The 23,584-nt window shown below is 35.2% G+C and overlaps 1 protein-coding gene across 1 annotated transcript; it reads left to right on the forward strand.

Moving 5' to 3' along the window:
* Positions 1–383: 383 nt before the first annotated feature.
* On the forward strand, positions 384–7,850 carry LOC135072518 (rab3 GTPase-activating protein non-catalytic subunit). Its single transcript, XM_063966460.1, has 9 exons — positions 384–554; positions 1,059–1,270; positions 1,519–1,768; positions 2,311–2,482; positions 2,789–2,938; positions 3,650–3,902; positions 3,986–6,499; positions 6,601–6,798; positions 7,145–7,850. Exons 1-9 carry the CDS (start codon positions 473–475, stop codon positions 7,319–7,321), a joined length of 4,008 nt encoding a protein of 1,335 aa, XP_063822530.1. The 5' UTR covers positions 384–472; the 3' UTR covers positions 7,322–7,850.
* Positions 7,851–23,584: the final 15,734 nt, after the last annotated feature.

A 23,584-nucleotide genomic window follows, 5' to 3' on the forward strand; every position in this document is an offset into this window, starting at 1 on the left:
GCCGCATTAAGTTATTGCGGCCATGTTTCTCTCAATCTTTCCATTTTTGCCATTATGCCTATCTGCCCCTATAGACAAGTTTCACTTTTTGATGGAATCAAAAATTGAATCCGTCATAAATAACTCCATACAAAAAAGGCCTTTCGACCATTTTTCGACTGGTTCGTGATTATAATGTGCACTTTGTCTAGACCCACTGATTGCTATTGCGGCCATGTTCCTTTCCCAAATCATGCATGTCTTGTACTAAGCGCGTTTATTTTATAGGTATGCCCGGTCCATAGTTTTTATACATTGTAGTATACATGCATTATCTGTGACTGTCAATTAGTGTCAATTTTTTTGACATTGACTGACATTTGACAGTTTTTCGTGACTACCAAAAGACCAAGAAACTTTGATAAATTTACTGATACTGTTAAAATAAAAAATATTGTATGAAATATAAAATTATATCTAAATACCTTATACAATGTCTTGTGAAGTTGAGCAAATAGCAGATTGCGGAGATATATCAAATTTAGGACGGGCTCTATTCGTTACGGAACGTGAAGGTAGTATTATTAATTTCTTTGTCCTTTCTTAAAATATGTGGTTTTCAGTCATTGAACACTAGACTAAATTAAACATTAATATCACTATAGAACTTTCACGAGCAATTGTGATTTCTTTCCTAAAATTCTTAATTAAAGCTGATCATTACCTACATTAATTTTATAAGCATGAATATTAGGTACTCAAGAGGTACAATATTGCTTCACGATTCTCGATTTATAGTGGGAATTTAGGACTATTCTCATCTGTCGGGAACTTGATCTAAATATTATTTTGTAAAAAGTTTTGGATAAGAATCAGAACCATCTTTTATTTGCTTTAGGGCTGATTTTTCAATCGTTGGATAACTTTTAACTGAGGAATAAGTTTGGCACATTGACAGTTTCAGTATGGGAAATATGTCAAAATGACAAGTTTATTCTTCAGATAAAAGTTAACTGACGGTTGAAAAATCGGCCCTTAAATGTGGATTATACTTTTGCAAGATGTTAAATATATTACAGATCCAAATTGGCTGACTCAGTGTTCTCTCTCGTTGTCATCGTGTGGTAGTCTACTGGCTGTGGGGCACAAGACCCGCCTGTGCTTGCTCACCTCCCAGTGGATCAGTTCTACAGACAGCAACACATACTTGGTCTCATGGAGTGGAACATTACCATCTGATATTACAACATTACTAGCATTACCAATATGCCCATCACAACAGTCATCACAGGTTCATATTTATATATTCTAGTAATAATAGCCAAGTATTTCCTTCATAAACATTCTTGAAGAATTGTATACTTTAATTATAACTAGATAAATTGATTTATTTACATTTAGTGTCAATACTATGAAGGAAGAAGTTACATTGTAGATAATATTGTTAAATTATTTGTTAAGATAAATGACATATTTTTGTAACATAATGTACTAGTATTATGTTATCTGTAGTAAATTATAATATTGTATTGTTCACAGAATGGCCCAGACTGGTTTTGCATTATAGTTGGCTTCAAAAATGGCAGTGTGGGATTTTATACCAATACTGGACATCTATTACTCCTGGAAAAACTTGATGAGAAACCAGTAATGAAGATATCTTGTCATACTGGAACATATGGAACTTTACCAGATGACATCCACATCTTATTTCCAACATGTGAATGTATTGTATCTGGAACCAGTTTATTTCAAACATTAAGAAATGCAAAGTCGCAACTAGCTCGAGGTAAATATGACAACAAAAACTGTATAGAAATTCAAAATGTTGCTATTGCCCACCTAGTAGATTAAATTGTAGAAGTGTGTAACTTCAATGTATTGTAAAATGTTATGCTGCAACTTTACTTATTGTGTGTGTTAAATGGTTTTGCAAATAAATGATTTGTTGTATGCTACTATAAAGTTGATGATTATATAAAGGATAAAAATGTTTGGAATGTTTAACTACCTAGCTCGCATTAATACTTATGACTATAATTTGTATATTTTAAAGACTGTAAAACCTTGAAAAGGAGGCTGACAATAGTGACTGAGTTTCTTGCGCTGCTTCTTCTCAGCACTGGCCCATTTATTGTCCTGAAGCAGTGGTAGGGTTAATATTGGGACGTGTAAAAGCGCTTTTTTAAAGCCTATTTGCAAAAATAAATGAATTTTATGAATTTTAATTTTTATGAATTTTATCTTAGATCTGAAAATTTCATCTGATTCTGTTCTTTGTGTATTGAAAATCTCCTTGTTAAATCTTACTTTAACAGATATCTTTTTTAGTTCAAGCTGGTATTCAAGGTGCGTATGCTGTTGACAGCAGAAATATTAATATTAGAAAATGGGTATTTACTGATCATGAGCCCATCAATGATGCTGAAGTAGTGGGTCTTGAATTAAAAAATGCATATGATCACTTATTAGCTGCCTCAACTTATGGTGGTTATGATACATGGTAAGTAAAATTTTTCTTAACTTCCTATGACTGATTAATTAAATCCAGTAGTGGGTTTACCAGCAGGCTGAAGCCTAGGGCGGCAAATGTTAATGGGTGGTAGATAAAAAAAAATTATAGGTCTGATAAGTATATCTGTATGAATATCCGAAATTGGAGAGAAATTGCCACACCAACCGCTATCTTGGTTTGAATTACATAACAACAACAATAAAATGTATAACTTGAAATAAAAAACGTATATAATATTTTCCATGTGCTTTCATTGCACTATGAAAAATGTAAACTATAATTATTTTTGTTAAGGTATCGCTCAGTGCCTCCCGTCAACTCCTTGATACTCGGAGTTGGTGCGAAACCATATGTCGGATTCCATTACGCACTTGAAGGCGGAACCACACCGCCGCTTCACGATGTCGCAAGGGCGGTGGCTAACAAAATCAAATCCGCATTACCGTAAGTATGTGTCGGCAGACACAATAGACTATTTGATAACATTCAATAATTCGAAATCACAACTTTTATTAATATAACTGCCAAAGTTAACACGATTCAAAGCGGCGTGGCGTCGGGCGACGGCCGATCTTCCGGAAGGTCCGCGCCGCTCGAGCGATTGAGTTGACAAAATTCAAAATAGTGACGTCACTTGCATGTATTGCCATACAAAATCTATGGGAGAGTCTCGTTTTGTCAGTTTAAAAATGTATCAATCAATTGATTGGTGGTGTCAATGTCAACACGTCTATTTACAACTCGACATTGTCACGTTTGTATCGTGTGCAGTTTCGAGACAAACGCGTCAATCGTCTTTCGCTGCGCTCCCCGCTCACTCGCTTACTCAATCGTATTACCTATGTTTATCATGGTATGTTGCCCTAATTACATCGAATAATAAACCATCAGTATCTGGTGCTCTCATTTACCACCGCATATTCTGTCAATGCGTCAACACCTAGGACATATTGACTTAGATATCAGTTAATGTTTAGTTTATGCTAGAGGAACCACCCAAATTCCCAATTTCTCCATCTCACAATCTAGTATACTATACTATACTAGATTGTGCTATACTGAGTGTGACTATAATGTGCGATAGTTATGTCATAACATGTTAAAGACATCTTTCGAGGAGTGGCCTGTGTGTGAAGTTACAAACTAATTTTCCAGGGGTTGGCTTGGCGGCAGTAACTCGGAACAAACAGCACAAACTTCAGAGCCGCTTGTTAAGTCCGAGGCACTCACATTACGCAGTGGGCTGTACGACACTCAAAGACAAGGCTCGTCAGTAGTGATATCGCCTGACCGCCGCCTCGCGGCCATTTCGGACGTCTTCGGGCGCGTCGCCGTGTTAGACGTAAAGAGAGGGCATTTAATTAGGCTGTTTAAGGGATATAGAGATGCTCAGTGTGCATTTGTTCAGGTAATACTTAGTTTTTACTTGTTATGTTATTATTATAAACTGCCTTTTAGCTGTGTATAATATTGTTTTACTGTATTTTACAGATTTTTGATGTAGACCACAAAAAACCCCAAATGTCTGTAGTAAAAGAAATTAAAAGGGCAATATTTTTAATAATCTATAACCCGAAGAAAGGTTTGATAGACATAAGATTAATGCAAAGAGGCAATCGAGTAGCGGTATTCACAGCGACAAAAAATGGCCAACTCATTTATAATACTTGCGGTTTAGTTGGAGCGGAGAAAAATTATACCCATAAAAGGTTAAACGTGCCCGAGTTTCAGTGCGTCTTAATTGATCCTGATGGCAAGTTGAAAAGGTTCTGTATACCGTTTTTCTACGCTTTGGACGGCGAGCATTCGGAAAGGTCTAAGGACTTGCATACTCTGCGCGAATTACGTGATAGTATAAAGAAAACTTCAACTGTCACTGCTGACTTTGGAGAAGACATAATCGCCAGGGCCGCAGAGCTGAAAACGTTACAACTCAAAAAACACTGTTTGGAAATGTTAATCAGAAACTATGGCATACCATTGAACATTGTAATGTCTTGCTTGAAAATATTTTGGGACAGCATTCAACACGATAACATGAATTCACAGGAAGAAGAAATTAAAAACTACTTTGTCAATCTGGGTTTATTAACTCTGTTTTACCGCAATATAAACAGTGATAATACTAATGACATGGAAGAATTGCTTTCGGAAATCTGCAGTTGCTTTGATTCACAAGAAAATGTTGATCCTGAAATTGCCAATATAGATCATACGTGCGGTTTCCACCTCTTAGAAGATGACAATTGTATTTTAGAAAGACTTTTGCACTTAGCACAAGAGAGTGATTACAAGGAACAACAGCATGCCAGAGTTAAATTTGCTGATTCTAGTACTAATAGCTACAAAGAATTTATTTCATGCTTTACCTTGGACCGAAATGCCAGTTGCATCGTTTTAAAGTCGGACGTGCCTGCAGAAAAGCTTAACAGCCTGGCATCAGACACATTCAAAGCCATTTTCAAAATGAAAGAACTAAAAATGCTTACTGACTATGTAAAAAAAAGTAACATTGACCCAAAAGACATTGTACAACTCCTGATTATGCATTTAACTAATATGCCTTTAGAAGAAATAACAATTGAATTGATTGAAAAATTCATAGAGACGTTGTATTATTTGTGTTGTGCTACAGAGCAGGCAATGTATATAACATACAATGAAGTGTCGCCGTGGTGGCAAAGTATACGTGATATTTTGGTTGAGATGTCTTGTCCACTAAGAAGTATGATAGTAGCAATGGCCTGTAAAGCGGTAGGTAGAATATTCGAAAGCAAAGAAGAAGCTTGGGAATCAGTTACAAAAGAAAACGCTAAATGGGGAATATTAATTGGCAAATTAGAGGACATTTCAATTTTAAGCATAATTTTGATGTTTAAAGATGAATTCAAGGGCAAAAAATTCCCGAAACTACAATTTGATGATTTCAATATAAATTTGAAATACGTCTATACTAGAGGTAAAGGTTCTATAACTGAATTAATAGCAAAATGGCTTTGTGGTATGGGCGTCCCTCCTGAGGCTGTAGTGGCAAATGAGTTACTGGAGATTGAAACAGCTTCTAATTTTGATGAGCATAAAATTGTTGATGAGTCCGATGTTGATGCAGACGCACCCGAAAATCTCTTCCTAGAAAATCATCGTAAACTAGTTGACGATAATCCCAAAATTTTTAAATGGTTGTCTTTATTGCGTCGTCAATTTCCGCTTAGTACTGTAGCAAACTATATCATTGCTAATATGTGTTGGGAGAATGCGATCGCCTGGCAAAAGAACATGCACAATACTAGTGAATTACAAGCGGTCGTTTCGTGCTTGACCAATATAAGCGACTTACATATACGATTGGGATTATTTTCTATTATCTGGTCAACGTACGTAAAACACGCATTTGAAGTTATTTGCAGACTCGTTAACAAAGTTGGTCGACTCCCAAAAGATCCTTTATGTTTGCAAGATGTCGGCCTTAGTAATACGAACATGATAGCATTTCTAGAAGTTGTAACAAATTATTTGAATAGTTTTTCTGAATGTTCGTCTACTTCAATAAGCGAGGAAAAAAATAATATAAGATATGAAAAAATGTGGGATGAAAGTACACCTTCTTTGGTAGAAGTTGCTCAAGGTGCAAAAACTGTCAATTGTGATATACTGAACCTAAATTACCAAATCGCTTGTACCATATACTATCAATGTCATTTCAATATAAAATGTTCGAAGCCTCTTGATACATTGTACGACATAGACTATCAATATATCATAGAAGCCCTGGCAGGGAATACTGTGCACAGAGAAATAAGTTTAAAAGCATCTGAGAAAATCAGAAACCCCCGATTGAAATTTATTACTAAACTTATTCGTGCGGCGATTGAGACAATAACAGTTAACGAAAATGGTGAAACGCATATCGGGTATAACAATCAGGAGTGTACTGTATGGATTGAGAAAATTCTCGTACTGGCTGACCTGTGGAACATAGACAATGATTTTATAAACCGGCAACAGGTTGGTATTAGATACGATCATTTATTTTAAGAATTGTTAATTTTATGAACTGTGTTATTTAAAAATAATAAATAAAATAAATAAACCTAAAAATTATCCAGGTTATTGGCTTGTACCACATGGGCTACGACATGCTAGCAGAGAGTATACTGACCTACGTCAAGGACCCAGAACTGTTGATGCCGCCGCTGCTAGCCATATCCATACAAAGACTAAAACGGAGCCTTGAACATTCTTCAAACCAACCAGAATGGATCGTCACTATCTCACCAAATCTGTATAAGCGACTTCAAAACACGGTATGTTTAGAAGAAGGTTAGCTTTACTATCTACCATGCTGTTCAAATATGCTACTATCGTCCTAACCAGTCGATAGACTCCGACAATTTCGTAATCATTAAAATTCGAACACTATCTTTAACTTTTTTGTCTATCTTATAGTATAGACAAAAAAGTATGGTGTCTTTTTTGTTTGAGTAATTGCCAGTTTCTGTTGCAATGTACATTTATGAACCTCCCTCTTGAATCATTCCATCTATTGATGTAAACCGCATTAAAATCCGTTGCGAAGCATAAAAGATCTAAGCGTGTAGACAGCAGGAGCGACATGTTTTATACTATGTAAAGATTACACTTATGTTGCAGGTACTGGATACATCGGTACCGGCCCATCCATCGTTGTCAACAACAGTGATCGTACTCCAAAAATTACTATACCAAATCCATAAAAGAGTAAGCGATTCACCCTCTAATTTACAAAATATCAAATTAACAGAACTTATAATTGAAAATTGCGAAGTTCTGACTAAAAGAAAGTTGTAAAATAGCTATTATTTTATGTAACGACGACAGCACATCAAGCTAAACACAGTGGCGTATTATCTCGTAATACAGGCTATGTTGCTACAAAAATGTATAGGTTGATGTGATGTCGATTGTACATAAATATTATATTTAAGAAAATTTAAATATTATGTTGATCTACAAATGATTTTATAACATTGATTATTTTAGTCCTATTTAATAAAATGCTGAGAGGATTTTCTCATTGTGCAATTCTAGCTAGTAACAACGGTTAAGGCTAATTTAATTAACTAGCAGTAAAAGTACTTTAGTCGATCTACTATCTTCATCCGTGTGGTTTAAATTCGTGTTTGCAATTGAAATTAACGAAATCATTATTATACTTGACTAATTTACTTTAGTTTCGAGATGAATTTATCGGATGCGTCGTAACATTTAACATTTTTATAGATATCCCTTACTATCTCATCTCACGTCACGTTTAGCGTTTTCCTGTACTGTCTTCAGCCATATCAATATTAACAATTAAATAAACCACTGAGATGAATCACTTAGTTTTATTTGTTTTTTTAACCAACTTCAAGAAGGAGGAGGTTCTCATTAATTAATTGAAAGGATTTTTTCGTTTGCTCTATTTTTAATCATTATTTTGAATCATTAAACTACATCAAAAAAGATTATCTAAGCTTATATGTTTAAAGAAATAATTAAGCATTACTATTCAATTCAACATTGGATTCCTGTCTAAGGGCCCTCGCCCACGGTGACTTTCGCCACTAACGCGCATTAGTCGCATTTGCAACGCACTACAGAACTCGGAAGTGATGCCAACGTGCTACTAACGCACTAAACAGCGCGACGGCATCGCTACAAAAAGTCGCCGTGGGCACGTGGGCGAGGGCTAAGAAGTTTCATACAGGATGATTTTGTTATCGGTATCCAAATTAAAATCCCGGGGCGATCACCCCCATCATAAGTCCTAAGGCACCCCTGGTACCCTCCTAGTAGGGAATTTAGTGCAAGAACCCCTCCACTTTGGTATAGAAGGCTCATTTTTGCACCAGTTGTTCTTTGGATGCTCCTGAGTAGATTTCCGTCGGTAGACATCGGGAGCCCCCCCCTGTGGTAGCAGGGGGAAGGGGAGCAAGTTTCCTTCTGCCGCGCTTCACTTTAAGGCCCATATCTTCAAAACTATGGGTATTAGCAGGCCTGTTCATCTCCGCGAGTTTACATCGAAAACAAAACACGCACGATGGCCCACCTACAGGATACTATTCGACAAGGCCTCACATACGAGCGAACATTGACTGACGCACGCGTATTCTTGTGTATGATGGAAGAAAATAAAGAAAATGGTGTACTAAATACTGTGCAGTATTTCACTGCCTAAATAATAATAAAAACACAGAACGTACTTTTTTAAGTTGCCTCAAGACACTGAGAGGTAAATAAGTAGTTAATATTATTCATGATAATTCATGCTAAATCATGTATTTCCTCCGCCATTTTCCGCAGTTTGGCACCTCACGTCACATCATTTTACCGAAGTCAGCCCTATAGCTTCGGCGCAGTGCCGATCACTGACGTTTGTCAACAAAATGGTGCTTGACTCTTGAGACAGGCTAAATTACACCATATTGCTAATGACATTGAGCATACATTTTTTTAATTACCTTCGCGAAGTAAAACTTCTGTACGTAGTACTTATTATTATTCTGTGGTATTAGGGCAAGTGTGGTGTCATTTTCGGATAATTAAAGGATGGCGAATTCATTTCTAGAACAAACTTTTTGCCTTTTCATACAAAAAAATAGAAATATTGAGTAAAATTCACAAAAACCAAAAAGTATTTTTTGAATAAACGTCGTTTACTTTTAAACCACTGGAGATAATCTAATAAAAAAAAATATGTCCTGAAAGCTACATTTATCAGGATTATAAATATATGGGTCATTCCACAAAAATATGTCAACTCTTAGTCCGCGCCACATTTCACATGTAATATTTGTTAATATTTTATTCCAAAATTGTTAAATAACAGCTCGCAATGTGCTTTATTCATCACCCATTTATATTTTTTGAAACTATTTTTAAAACATCTTAAATTCCTTTTGAATGACCCAAAACGTCATTCCCTAGGCATGTCCGTACTCCAAAAGTTTGTGTTTTGGGACCCACATTTATAAAAACATCAACTTTATCCTTTGTTTTAATTAACGAATAATCTATTTAAATGTATATTACACCAAATTCTATTAATATTTTGCGGTTTCAATAAACAATAATTTGATTTTCTTTAGTTGAAAAAGAGTCTACAGTTTTTAGCGTCATTCCCTCGCCACGCACTGATTTTATAATTTTGCGCTTTAATATGTATTTAGAGTGAATGACATTTAGTTGAGTTTAAAGTACGATACGAAGTTATCCTCAGACCATACTGGCTTTGCGGTAGCCGTTTTTTTAATTAGTGCAAATGTGCCAGATGTTACCGAAACATGTGTTAATCCAGTCACTTCGTCAGTCCCTAGTTGAGTAGCTTTATTGATTATAATAGGAAATTGTATATAATTTAATAGTATTTACGTGTAGTTTTTTGGCTATTTTCGGCACATCGTATTAAGCATCTTGTAATAGAAAGTTAATCTGCATTTGTGTTAAGTTTTACTCCAAATCGTCAGTCCCTAGAGCGTCAGGCCCTAGCTTTAAACGGCACTTGGGACTAAATTACTAGTTAGGGAATGATGTTTTTTATATAGTGATAATAACAAAACAACTACATTATGTGTATTAACTTATCTATAAATGTTAAGGTTAAAAGTTTTATACTTTATTAGAAGTCATATAGGAGTAATGTAGTATGAAAAAATTGAAAATTATAATTTCTCCTAAAATAAAGCATAAAGTGACTGGCCCTTTTAGACATAACATAATTAATTAATAAACAATAATTTACACTAATAAAGTATTCAAAAGCATCTCAAAAAAGTTACGGACAAAATGACGTCGAAAATATACAGATTTTTATGGAATGACCCATATACCATTGTATGGCACTTTTTTCGAAAAAAGTAGGTGAAAAAAAATTTTTCTTCAGGACACAGCGGGCAAATTTTAATGCGCGTCGGAAAAAAATATTTATTTTATCCATGAATTCATACTATTTGGTTCATAAGCAAGTAAAGATTATTATTTTAGAATTTATTTAGAGTTCCTGGCACATCATGCTGCCATGATTTGTATTTTTCCTTCAATTAATTTTGAACTCTATGTGTTAGACATAAGGTTTAAAATAGTTTAAATACATTTTATTATTTAAAATATCATATGAAGAAAGCATTAATTAAAGAACTAGAATTATTTGTCTAAACGTGTAACATCTCACCTTTTCCAGGCAAGCTTCTGATTCTGCGATACGATTGGTCAAAACAGCTGACGTACGCCAGCGTAAACAGCGTACGTCAGCTGTTTTGACCAATCGTTCGTATCGCAGAATCGATGAAGCGCGTCTGGATCGTAGACGTTAAAAGTTACCGTATAGATGACCCACGCTGAACTGTCCCACCAAACTCAATGACAGGGGGGCGCTACCATCGTTCAACTATATGGTTTCCAACATGGCAAAAATCGGAACCAGCGATCCGGTATTGACGGTGGCGCCCCACTGTCAATGTCATCGATAGGACAGTCCAGTATTCTGGAACTATAATCGGGGCTCAGAGCGCTGAACTGTCCTATCCACAGATATGGATTAGAGTAGATACAGCAAGTTGGTCGTCAAAGCGTGCCATTCCGATATGTCTAAATGGACATACATGGTCGAGTGATGTACACGTTGTTAATTGTAATCCGATTACAACAATCGGTTACGATGATTTTACGAGTACAGTAGTACAAACACGGTAGAAAGAAGAAATTAATAACGGATTGAGAATTGTAATTAACAGCACAAGTAACAAACAATTAATTAGAATAAAGTAGCAGTAGAAGAAGTATAAAGTAGCATTGTTTATAATACATATCCTGCGATATACTCTTAAGGCTTGGTATTTCTGCTAAAGTAGGTATTTCGCGCTGTCAAAATCTGCGCGCGCAATACTTCGCCGAAGACAGCGCGCCAAAGAGCTCTCGCGGCTACACAGTATAGAAATACGCAGTTGGTTAGGTTAGGTTGACTTCCTTCCGTTCAAGCGTCACACTCACAGCACTTTCTAATACAAATCATATCCAAGTGATACAAATTAAAACAACTTTCAAAATTTTTGGGAATATATTTTAGAATCGAATAAATATAGAATATAACCGTCACCCGACCTTCCGGAAGTTCCGCGCCGGCTAAAAGAATTTCAAGATTACGTCACCCGACCTATCGGTAGATCCTCGGGAGCTTGAGCGATTGGAAAAACATTTTATGATCAGTTACTCGTAGTAGCGATTATTTAGAGCTTGGATAATAAATTATAGTTGTTGCAATTCACAAAGCTTTGCATGTGGTTAATTACATTAATCAGTACACGCATCAATTTTGTTCAGTCTTTTTGTTTATTAATAAATAAAAATATCATACTAAAATTGCATACATATTTGTTTGTATTGGTCTGGGTGTTTTCTTTCCATAATTTATGTATAACGTATGTACGGGGCTCTGTATCGAAAATCACTATGAGCAATAAGCATCACACACGGTTACCTGGAGTGCATTACCGCAGCAAAAAGCTTGCCATCTTAAATGAACGGTATAATATCGAGGTTTCGTCAGTACAGTTGCGAACAAAGGTGTTTGTGTAGTGTAGTTGAGTTCGATGGGTGCCGGGAATAAAGCCACAATCGACAAAACACATTTTACAGGAGAAGAGATTTAGTGTCAATTTTGAATAATTCTAAACTACGAGGCGTATCAAAACGGTTTGTATATCAAAAGATGCGTTATTTTTTCTGGAGTAACATTTAATGTGCATAAGGTTATAGTGCTTAGAATATACTTTAAAAAGGTAGAAATACATGTTGCCGCTTCATACATTGAAAGTCGATTCCGTAAGAGTCCATTGTGGTTTTATTCCGGTAAAAAGTGTGCAATTAATCAAACAGCAATAGTGTATTGCAGCCTCGGGCGCTGATCTGAAGGATACAGTAATAGCCGTTTGCTTGTAGAAGATTTAAATAAAAGTTTTAACATTGTATATGGCACGATTATTTCGGTCAACAAATTTTAAATGATGAATGGGAATAACGATTCAATATCCATAGTGCTTTTGGTAAATCAGGCAGTTTCAAAGATAAAATTCTGAAAAAAATTCAATAGGTGTATAGGGACCCGCAGTTTACTAAAATCACTTAATCGGAAAACTGCTGCTGTGGCTATTGCGGCTTTGTTCCAGGCACCCATCGAGTTGAGAGGTCAGATTATTGAAATAATAAAACGAACATTTCATTTTTTAAATACATTTTAAAAATAATTTACATTACAGATAACAATGAGAGGATGACATTGCAAGGTGGTGCCAGTCCAGTCTTAAATCCGTTGATATATCGATACCTCTGGGCTCAAAGGTCGTAAAGGACAAAGTACGACTTTTCAGGAGAAGCAAAAAACGTTTTTTTATTTTTTTAGTCGACGATAACTTTTTTGTTTTTTGAGCTATTAAATTATGACTTATGAAGAAAGTGCTTAGAATTCACAGCATTTTCTGAAGAGGTATTGAAAAACTGGACTAGAGCTGTATTTACTGAGATAGATTTCCTTTACGCCCTCAAAATTACAATAAAAAGACCTTTACGCCCCTCAAATATTCGTCCTAGGCAAGTTACTTAGGTCGTAAGTCTATTTTTATTTCACAAAACTACAAAACTAAGGTAATAAATGACAATTTACATAGTTTTGTAGGTTTTCATGGGTCGTAACGGGACACCCAGGTGAGGTATTATGAAAGGGTAAATTGATGATTTAGCTTAAATATTTAATATTTTATGGTATTTCATATGTAATATACCATTTCTTCACATATTTTAAATGAATTATGGTCTTTTAAATGAAATAAAATGATTTTCCGTAGCTTCATAATTTAATGCACACAATTTATGAAACTATTTAAATAGAAGTTTTGATATCTTCGAACTTGAAGAAACTATTTCCGATATAAAAGCAAATTTAAAAAATAAATATTATGACGCTTTTAAATAAAACTTCATAAATGTCTACTTTATAGGAAAAACCGAAACCAAATTAATTTTATTTATTTATTTAATCATTATTATTGTTTCGAAAAACTACAAATAGCGGACTTAATTCCATAGGGCAGTCTGTCCACCAGTTGACCTTATGATAATGCAGATAATATAATAGAATTATTAAGGACAAACGAAAACCAAACTATATTATTATTTATTATATTATTTAATAAGAATTTAGAATAATTATTATTCTAAATTCTAAATAAATTAAACATTATTAATTCATAGTAGCTTAAAATTATGTCATTGTACTTGGTATAAAAGTAGAAAAGTTAGGTAAGTAAGATTACAAGTAGGAAGATTTTCATTCCAGTAAAGTACATCCACTTACTTTACTCCTACATAATACCGTTTTTAAAAGCCAATTATTTTTAATATAAAAATACAACTTCGAAAAAAACTGCATTCACGCTTTTTAGTAGATTAAGAGTAGGTGCACACCGTTGATTTTTAGTTGGCCGATAGTTGTGCCCGATTTTAAATTGTATGAAGAATCGGCCAAATCGAATCGGCGTAGTGTGCGCACTCCCATACATGCCCATACTGATCAACTGCCCGACTAAACTATCGGCCGACGAAAAATCAACGGTGTGCGCCTACTCTTAGTCTCAACATATATTTTCCCATGTTGTGTAAATATTTTTCCTACTAGTTATTCTTTATTAGCTGATCCAAATAACTTTAGAAACTATACTAATTTATTATAATTGTAACAGTCAAAACTCAAAAGTGGTTTTGACCAAGGGCGTTAGTCAAAATTACTAGGAAATCATTAAAAATAATTGTAAAGTGTAGTATTTGTGTGATTTGTGCATACAAAATAATGACACCTAAGGTACTACAGTAAGGTGACTTTTTTTCTCATAATATTTTTAACAAATCTAGCTTTTTCATTTTTTCAATTTTTGTGATGACTATCCTAACTTAATTAGGTAATACGTTATTTATTTTTATAGCATGTTTTTATTTTCTTAAAACATCTTTTAATAATTATCTTTTACCAAACTTACTTTTGACAAATACAAATATCAAATACCAAAGTTTCTTCAAATATGAGAAATAATAAAAAGCAACATTACTTTACCCGATGTGGGTAGATGTCATCATTTTATATTTATAAATCACATAAATTACACTCTAAAATAGTTTTATTATATATTTTTGATGATTTTTTACGTTCTTTCGTTTGTTCCAAACGCACATAGGGTAAACCACCCAATCATTGGCACTCGACCAATTTATTGGCATGCTCCAGTTTTTTAAGAAAATTAAGGTTTTTTGTAGCCAAACCTTATATTTTTTAGTAGAAATTGTACAGTAATATCATTTGTTACTCAACTGGCTACACACGTTTTTTATTTTTTCAAACATCGCGGCGCATCAACCATTTGTTTGACAAACCGGGACCTGTGCGAAAAAAACAATCGAAATATTCATTTTTTACTAAGGTAAGAGCTATCATAATCTTTAAAAAAAATGCAAATCTATTTTGTTGTCCCTATACATAATCATTTTGTCTTGTTATTGAATATATTAACTGCCTTTTTAAAACATTATTTTATAATTTAACCGCCAACTTTTAATTATTTGTGGTGTGCCAACATTTGGTATGCGTAAAATCTGTTTATCCATTTTATTGGCACACGTGCCAATAAAAGGGTATTCAAAATAATTTGAGTTTATTAAAAATTATACCTAGTTTGTCTCAAAATTGAGTTTAAATTGCATTTAAAATATTTTTTAACATTTTGGATACACCAATCCAAATGTTGGCCCACTGCCAATTATATAAAATCCATTTATTGGCACGGGTGTCAAACATTGGTTAAAAAGGTGCCAATAAAAATATTATCTTTTCAGCCACTTTCAAAGCCTTTCAAAGTCTTATTCCACTAATCCCCGTTGACAATCCCCGTTAACGCCAATGGAGTTTATGATGGGGATTAATGAACTAAAAAGTTAATTAATCCCCAGTACGTTAAAAATAAAATACTCATGTAAGAATCAGGTACCTTCTATTTATTACTGGATAAGAACTCACTTATTATTTTTATTATCAAATTAAATTAAATTTAAGACTGATTAAAATACTTAAAAAAACTTACCTGATTAACCAAAAGCACTATGGATATTGAATCGTTATTCCCCATTCATAATTTAAATTTTAAAAGAAGATGGAAACGATTACACATAAATTTGGGCCAAGATGTAACAAGATAAAAATGGTGTAAATTAATAGCTTTGTAATCAGGCTTAAATTTAATTTAATTTGATTATAAAAATAATCAATAAGTGAGTTCTTATCCAATAATAAATAGAATGTACATGATTCTTACATTAGTATTTTATTTTTTAACGTAGTTTTCTGAATAAAGAAAAATAAAATAAACTAAAAAGTTCATTAATCCCCATTATAAGCTCCATTGGCGTTAGCGGGGATTAATGAATAAAAAGTTCACTAATCCCCGGGATTAGTGGAATAAGCCTTTGAAAGGCTTTGAAAGTGGTACCACGGTCTACTATACAATTCAGATTGAAACATCCTGATCATCGCTCTAAGCCCGGTCCGTTCACAATTTTAACTGACGAGGAAGAACAGCTTTTTGTTGACTGGTTAAAATAAAAATCAGTAGCAAAAAAGTATTTCCGAAGAGAAAAGAAGATTTGATAAAAGTGTTTATGGAAAGTTTAAAACCATATTTAAATATAAGCGTTTGAACTGATATGGTATGTTCCTATACAAATAAATGTTACTTTTCTTATAACAAATGATTTTATTTTGTTTATTTCTATCATGAATCTCTTTAAAACCTCTACATAAGACCTAGCAGCTATTTTTCAGTCTTGCGAGAACAGTGCCAATAATAGGTAATTATCACTGCCAATAAAAGGTTTGGCTATGCCAACAACTGGTATTTTGAGGTATTTTTTTAAAAGGTACACTATATTGAATAAATGATTTAATTTATTAATGATAAGTACTTTATAATATTCTGCAAAGATTAAAAGACCAATATAAATGTTTTTTTCTTTGATAAAACATATTTTTACATGCAAATTTTATCGGTTTTGTGAAGTAGCTGCTTAAAGTGCCAATAATTGGGTGGTTTACCCTACTTAAATACTATAAGAAACGTCTATAAAATTTACCTTCACGGTTATTTTAATATCCTCACTGTGTAGATTTTTAAAATATTTGTTTAGATAATCTAAGAGCGTAAAGGACAAATTATTTAGACTTGGGTATGAAAATGTAAGGTTGTATAGGACAATAGATATACTACATGTACATTATACGCCCAAAAATTTGTGTATTCTTGTTCTTTACTACCATGGTAACTGTACTAAAAAATCAAATGGTATTTACATCCCAATTTTCACTATGAATTCTGTTTAGCTTATCAAAAATGATGGGTCGTAAAGGCACTTTTTTTGGGAATTTCGACAAACTAAATATACAGATCGATAGAGAATTAAATTCTGAGTAAAACTGTATAAATAACTCATTTTCGGTATTTTGTCCTTTACGACCTTTGAGCCCAGAGGTATCGATATGCTGCATCTGCCATGTTTTTGGCTAAAAGATTCTTCTATCTTGCAGTTTAGACTTTTATTACAGACCTCAGACAGTATTTTTGGAAAACTTTTACGCATGGTGGAGGAAGGGACGCTCTAGAGACTCAAGTCTAGAAGGAGTCACATGAACTCCAAGTTTTAAATCCGTTGACATCTGCTGCATCTGCCATCTTTTTGGCTAGAAGATTCTTCTATCGTGCAGCTTAGACCTTTAGCTACAGACCTTAGACAGTATTTTTGAAACATTCTTACGCATGGTGGAGGAAGGGACGCTCTAGAGACTCAAGTCTACAAGGAGTCATATGAACTCCAGTTTTAAATCCGTTGACATCTGCTGCATCTGCCATCTTTTTGGTTAGAAGATTCTTCCATCTTGCAGCGTAGACCTTTAGCTACGGACCTTAGACAGTATTTTTGTGAAAATTCTTACGCATGGTGGAGGAAGGGACGCTCTAGACACTCAAGTCTACAAGGAGTCACATGAACTCCAGTTTTAGATCCGTTGACATCTGCTGCATCTGCCATCTTTTTGGCTAGAAGATTCTTCTATCTTGCAGCTTAGACCTTTAGCTACAGACCTTAGACAGTATTTTTGTGAAAATTCTTACGCATGGTGGAGGAAGGGACGCTCTAGAGACTCAAGTCTACAAGGAGTCATATGAACTCCAGTTTTAAATCCGTTGACATCTGCTGCATCTGCCATCTTTTTGGCTAGAAGATTCTTCTATCTTACAGCTTAGACCTTTAGCTACAGACCTTAGACAGTATTTTTTATTATTTATTTGTGTCAGTGTGCTCTTCTAAAGAGTGTAAGACGATTGTATGTAGGTACTATTAAAATGAAATTTTAACGCATTGGTTTTGTCTCATATTTGAGGAATGTACTATGTATCATGAGTAGAGTCTTCGTTTAAAAGGATGCGAACGATTTAAATTTCAATAGGTAGACAAAATTGATAATTTTTAATTACAAAAATTTAAGCTTTCTCCAGTAACACTGATATTATTATACTGTGACTCATCAAAGTCATCATTGTCAAAAATATTGACAAATCGCGAACTGTCACGGCCAAAAAACTGACACGCGTCCATCCTCCGTAAGCGCCACCGCGCGACTGATTGAGATTGTCCAAGCCGTCATGGACGATTTTTTCCACATTTTTTAACATAGTAACTAAATAAGACGCAATATAAAAATTTCATCCGTTAAAAGCCCTCAAGTTATTTCTGAACTTTAGTTTAGTAAAAGATTTAGAATCTCAAATCGCTTATTTTAAAAATAAAACCATAAATAGAAAACGAATAGAGGTAACTTTGGGAATTTATTCTATCGAGTCAACTTCATCAAATCGTGTTTCCATCCGTTAATAGCCCTAGAAAATATCCTCAACTATGCCCAATAAAAATCTTAGCCTTTAATTTTACTGTTTAGTACCTCAAAAATGAAAAATGAAAACCTCATTTTCGCCATTTTCTCTGCTACCCGGCCTTAAAACTATGGTCCCTGTATGTGGTGTACTCATACCGATCCCGAGGAACCGTACTTACTCATAACAATAAGACACACACTGATCCGTGTATTCATGCACTTGACAAGAAAAATAATGAGATTTGACTATTTGTAAGAATTTATTTATTTAGAAAGGTAAATAAAGATGTTTTTGGTTCTTTGTCGGGCCCCCGGAATAACCCAGTGCCAGACTTTTTCAAATAGACAGAGTAGAGAGGCATCTGCCTAAGGAAGTTCTATAATTTTGCAATTACTTACCTTTTTTATAAATGACGGCGGAAGAACAATTTTATTCAAACCTTTTGATTTGTTTTGATTATTTTTATAGGGCTCGTCTAAAGCATATAATTATGAAGAAAAATCTATTGTATTTCATTTTACTTCGAACGTTTTTTACTACACTGGATTTTGTCGTTTTAGAAATATTATCTTCAAAACTAGGTACCTGACTTAGCTTTATGAAACAAAACGTATTGGCAAAACTACGCATTTGTACATTTTTTATTAAAAATAAAAAGCTTGAGTTAGTCTTTATTTTGTGAAACTAGGTTTTTTTAAAGTATGGAATTAATTATGAATTACTAGTTAGTACTATTTAACATAATGGAATAACGATCATTACTTTCATAAACATTAAGCACAACAAAAATATTATTTACAAATTAATATGAAAATTAATAATGTAGAATAACGTTTACCGCTACAAAATTATTTTAATCCACAGTCAGACTAGCTTAGTGTCCGACCGAATGTTCGGTTTCGGTTTCGTTTTCGGTTGAGTTTCGGTAAAAACACGAGTTTCGGTTTAGTTTCGTTTTCGGCGGCAAACTTGCCGAAACTACGACCGAAACCGAATGTGCATTACGATCGTAGTTTATACTTAATTTATAGTATTATACAATGTGTCCGGGCATGTAGTGATCAAACTTTAAGGGCGTGATCTATGGACAATTTTATCGATGAAAATACTTCAAATTTGGGGCTTGACCCATTTCTCAAAAAATTACAAGGCTTAAAGTTTTTAATTTTTAGAATTCACCTCTTCCTTCAAAAACAAGTGACTGCGTGGGCACCTTAACACTAATGAGCAAATATTTTATGTCATGCGATAGCTGATAAAATGATCTATTAGTAAAGTTGAAAACGACACAAGTTTCATACATTTTAAGGAAGTAGGAATGGATTTAAGTAGAAAAAAACATGACTATTTTCACTTCTTTTTCAGTTATTTTCCAACACAAGAAAAACCAGGTCGTTAAAGTATGTCTTATTTGCATTGTATTATTAGTATTTGAGCTATTCTACAAAACGAATGTAAATTTATTAGTCTACGTCTATTACTTTCGAAGCTATTGTTGAACAAAGATACCCCTTCCCAGCCGGTTCCATAGCGCGGCTAGTCATGTAGTCGGAGTAGGTTGTGCGATTCTTTAAGGCAGTGCATTTTCGCATTTATTTATTATTCCCTCAAAATATGAGCCTTGTAAGGAAGTTTCGGTTTCGGTTTCGGCCGAAATAGACACCGTTGCCGAAATTCGTTTTCGGTTTCGGTTTCGGTCGTAAAACTAGTTTCGGTCGGACACTAAACTAGCTATAAATTTAACAAAATATCAGTTTTATCGGAATTATTTAATTGTCGAATCGAGTCACACGATATCTTTCGATGACTGCGAATGCAGTACGATGATTCGCTTATTTTTACGTTGCGGCAATCCACAGTTATGGATAGATGCAGCATGTGTCAAAAATTGTATGAAGCCGAGCGTGCCACTTTTTAAACGTCATTAGTGTCATTTTAGCGAATTTTAGTGATTGCCGCAACGTAAAAGTAATCGTATCATCGTACTGCATTTGACCTGAATGTCTCCAACTTCCTCATTGGCCCTAGAGCAATTCCAAGTATACCATCAATAAAAGCCTAATTAGAGTCATCAAACCTCTCAGTCATTCAATTAGAGCCATTAGAACTTCATAACTATGAGTTGTTTTCTGTGTGTAAGCTGAGGACACGTGTCCCCAGCTGACACATCTGTATCTTCGTAAATATTTATGCTACGATAATTATTATACCTCAAAAATTACAGTCGAATCCAAATAGTAGGCTTTCCAATTTTCAAGACTTTAGCTCAAATACTGTTAAAACCACGATCAAAAAACTATGTGCGAGCTGGAGTACCGTGTCTCCAGCTTACACATCTGTATCTTTGTAAATATTTAAGCTACATCAATGTTTTATATCTCATAAATTAAAGTCGAATAAAAAAACCCGACTTCAAATCTTTCAAAGCTTTATCTCGAACCGTTTTCGAACTACGAACCGATATGTATGTGTAAGCTGGTGACACGTAACACACGGTGGATTATTAAAACCGTATAAGTTAGAGTTGCGTTTTAAAGATCAAATAATTCGTTATAATTAAAGTACACACGAGACATAATTTCAAATCTCTAGGCCTCTTAGTTTCAGAATTAAAAGCCAAAAACTATTTTCCCGCCAAATAATTCAAATAATGTGGGTCGACTGCGACGTTGCCGTTCCGTGCGTCCACTAGAGCAGTCGAATTTGAACCTAAAAACTAGTAGCGTTTGAATCATTTTTATTTGTAGTTTAAATCATTTAATTTCGATTATAAGAATTTTAGACTAGGAGCCGGCTGATTTGTGTATTGAGTAGAGGTGGGCGCCACGCCGGCGCGCCGCCGCCGCCGCGAATTTTTTCACGCCGCCGCCGCCGACGACCAGCTGTCGGCGCGCCGATACTGATACTGTACCAACTATTTGCAATTTATTCCTCTCCTATACTGTACTAATTTGTGTTTCGAACGCAGAAGAACTATTTTTTAATTGAGTTGAGCGGCTATTATAGTTCAATAAAGTCCTAGTATCACTACGACCGGTACCGATCTATTGTGATCGCCGCTATTTTCCTTACAGTTCGTCTCCGAGTCCTGCATCCATTAGGAATTGCAGTATCTTTTGGGGGGCGATATGTTTTACATCTTGCGGGCTTAGGCAGTGTTTGCCCAGGTGTAAGCTCCGCTTGCGCATCAAAGGTCCGCAGCTGTGAGAATGTGTAGTGGCGTTTCATCTGCCTCTTGGCACATCCTGCGCGTTCTTGATTCGGACAGTCCCATAGTGGACAAGTGCTTGTTTAAGCTGCAGTGTCCAGTGAGGACTCGAACTAAGATGCGCATTTTGATACTACTCAGTCCTATGATCTGCTTAGAGCATTTTCGGTCATAGGCTTTTATGAGAGCTTTGGAATGAGTAAATCCTGGCGTGTCTGACCATGCCTTAAAGGATTTGTTTAAACAGATGTTCTCCAGGGTCATTCGAGCGAGACTTTTGGGAATGCCACAAAAGGGTTCTGGACCATATTGTGTTCCCTCCGCTCCCGCTCTGGCCAGTTCGTAGGCATTTTCATTGCCACGATTCCCGCGTGACCTGGAACCCATTTCAGCGTTACTCTGTTACGTTCTCGGGTATTCAGTCGACTCATGCAGTTTTCTACCAACTTTGAGGTGATTAAGTTGGAGTTTAAGGCCATCAGCGCGGCCTGACTGTCTGGAGTTAATGTAAATTATGTGGTTGGCATAATTTTTTCGCAGGTTAGCTTCCGCACATTCAATAATGGCGTAGACTTCTGCCTGAAAGATAGAGGCAAATGGCAATGCCAGATTTTGTATGGAAGGTGGCGTCTTTTTGCGCTATCGCGGCCATCGACCAAACTTTGTTTTTTCATTACAAAATAGTGTAATAAACCCAACTTACTATAGCATGTATACCTCTAAACTCAGTTTGAACAGAGTTACGAGCATTAGAAGTTTGATGATTTTACATACTAGATTAGACCAGACCACGGGCTGGAAGACGTAGCGTGGGCAGGCCTCCCACTAGGTGGACCGACGATTTGGGGACGGTCGCAGGAAGTGCCTGGATGCGAGTGGCGCAGGACGTCTTTCGGCTGAAACGAAAGAACTAACGCTAATAGAGATGGCTAAACTAAAGAAATAGCAAAAATGGACCCTCGTAAAGCACTTGCATTTGATCTGATCACCATGAAGTCCATGGTCTTGACAATGACCACACTGAGTGAGAACCTCGCAAGTCTCTTAACTTTGGAAATGATCCATAAGGCTGGCAAGTCGCCTAACGAATTCTCTTATCGCTCAATTAATCTGACATTTGTATTGTTAAAATTATGGAAAAGGATCATTCTTGCTCGTTTATTCCCTTGCCTAAGTGTGACCCAAGTAATATAGTATACCCAACCATAATCAGTACAATGTTTGGAAAAGAAAGAATCCTGTACGTCTGCTTTCGCTGCGGCTTCAGCTGGGTTTATCATAAAGGACTAGTCTATGAAATTAAAAAGTAACTTATAGCACACTTCTACTACCTGCTGATGGATTCTTATCTCAGTGACTGACAGTTTTAAATCAAACTCGGTGACAAAATCTTCTCTTTTTAGCAGCAGAGCTGGAGTACCCGAGGACTCTGTACTTGGTGCGATACTCTATAACATCTACTAGTAAAGTATCCCAGACATCAGAAAGCTGCGGCCTTCCTCAAATGTAACTGTGATCTTAAAGTGACTAGACTGTTGCAAAGTCCGCTGCTTGGCTGACCAAGTGGTGCATGTAATTAAGCCCCGAAGTCTCGCCATATTATCATTTAAGACGTGAAACTTATCCTCCGGCCAATCTAGACCTCGAACCATTGCTGCAATCAACCTGCATTAAAATCCTGGACCGTAGGATAACATGGAAAGACCATAAATATAAATAAAACAGAACTGAATATAATATTCCACCGACAGTCAGCTAATCCAACATTAACTATGTGCCTCCACATAGCTCAAAAATACATGTTAAGGGTACTTTTATCGGCACATTGGTACGCTCGCCTTTAGGAAATACACGAGAACCTGATCTCAGCCAAACCCGCTATCCAAATATCAAAGTATG

The sequence above is a fragment of the Ostrinia nubilalis genome, chromosome 6, assembly GCF_963855985.1.
Source record: "Ostrinia nubilalis chromosome 6, ilOstNubi1.1, whole genome shotgun sequence".
NCBI classification, from domain to species: domain Eukaryota; kingdom Metazoa; phylum Arthropoda; class Insecta; order Lepidoptera; family Crambidae; genus Ostrinia; species Ostrinia nubilalis.

Bases quoted from the DNA above. Each gene is read 5' to 3' on its own strand.
- LOC135072518 (XM_063966460.1), top strand. From the start codon at position 473: ATGTCTTGTGAAGTTGAGCAAATAGCAGATTGCGGAGATATATCAAAT. The intron at 555-1,058 runs GTAGTATTATTA...AATATATTACAG, and splicing joins ATTCGTTACGGAACGTGAAG to ATCCAAATTGGCTGACTCAG. The intron at 1,769-2,310 runs GTAAATATGACA...TATCTTTTTTAG, and splicing joins AAAGTCGCAACTAGCTCGAG to TTCAAGCTGGTATTCAAGGT.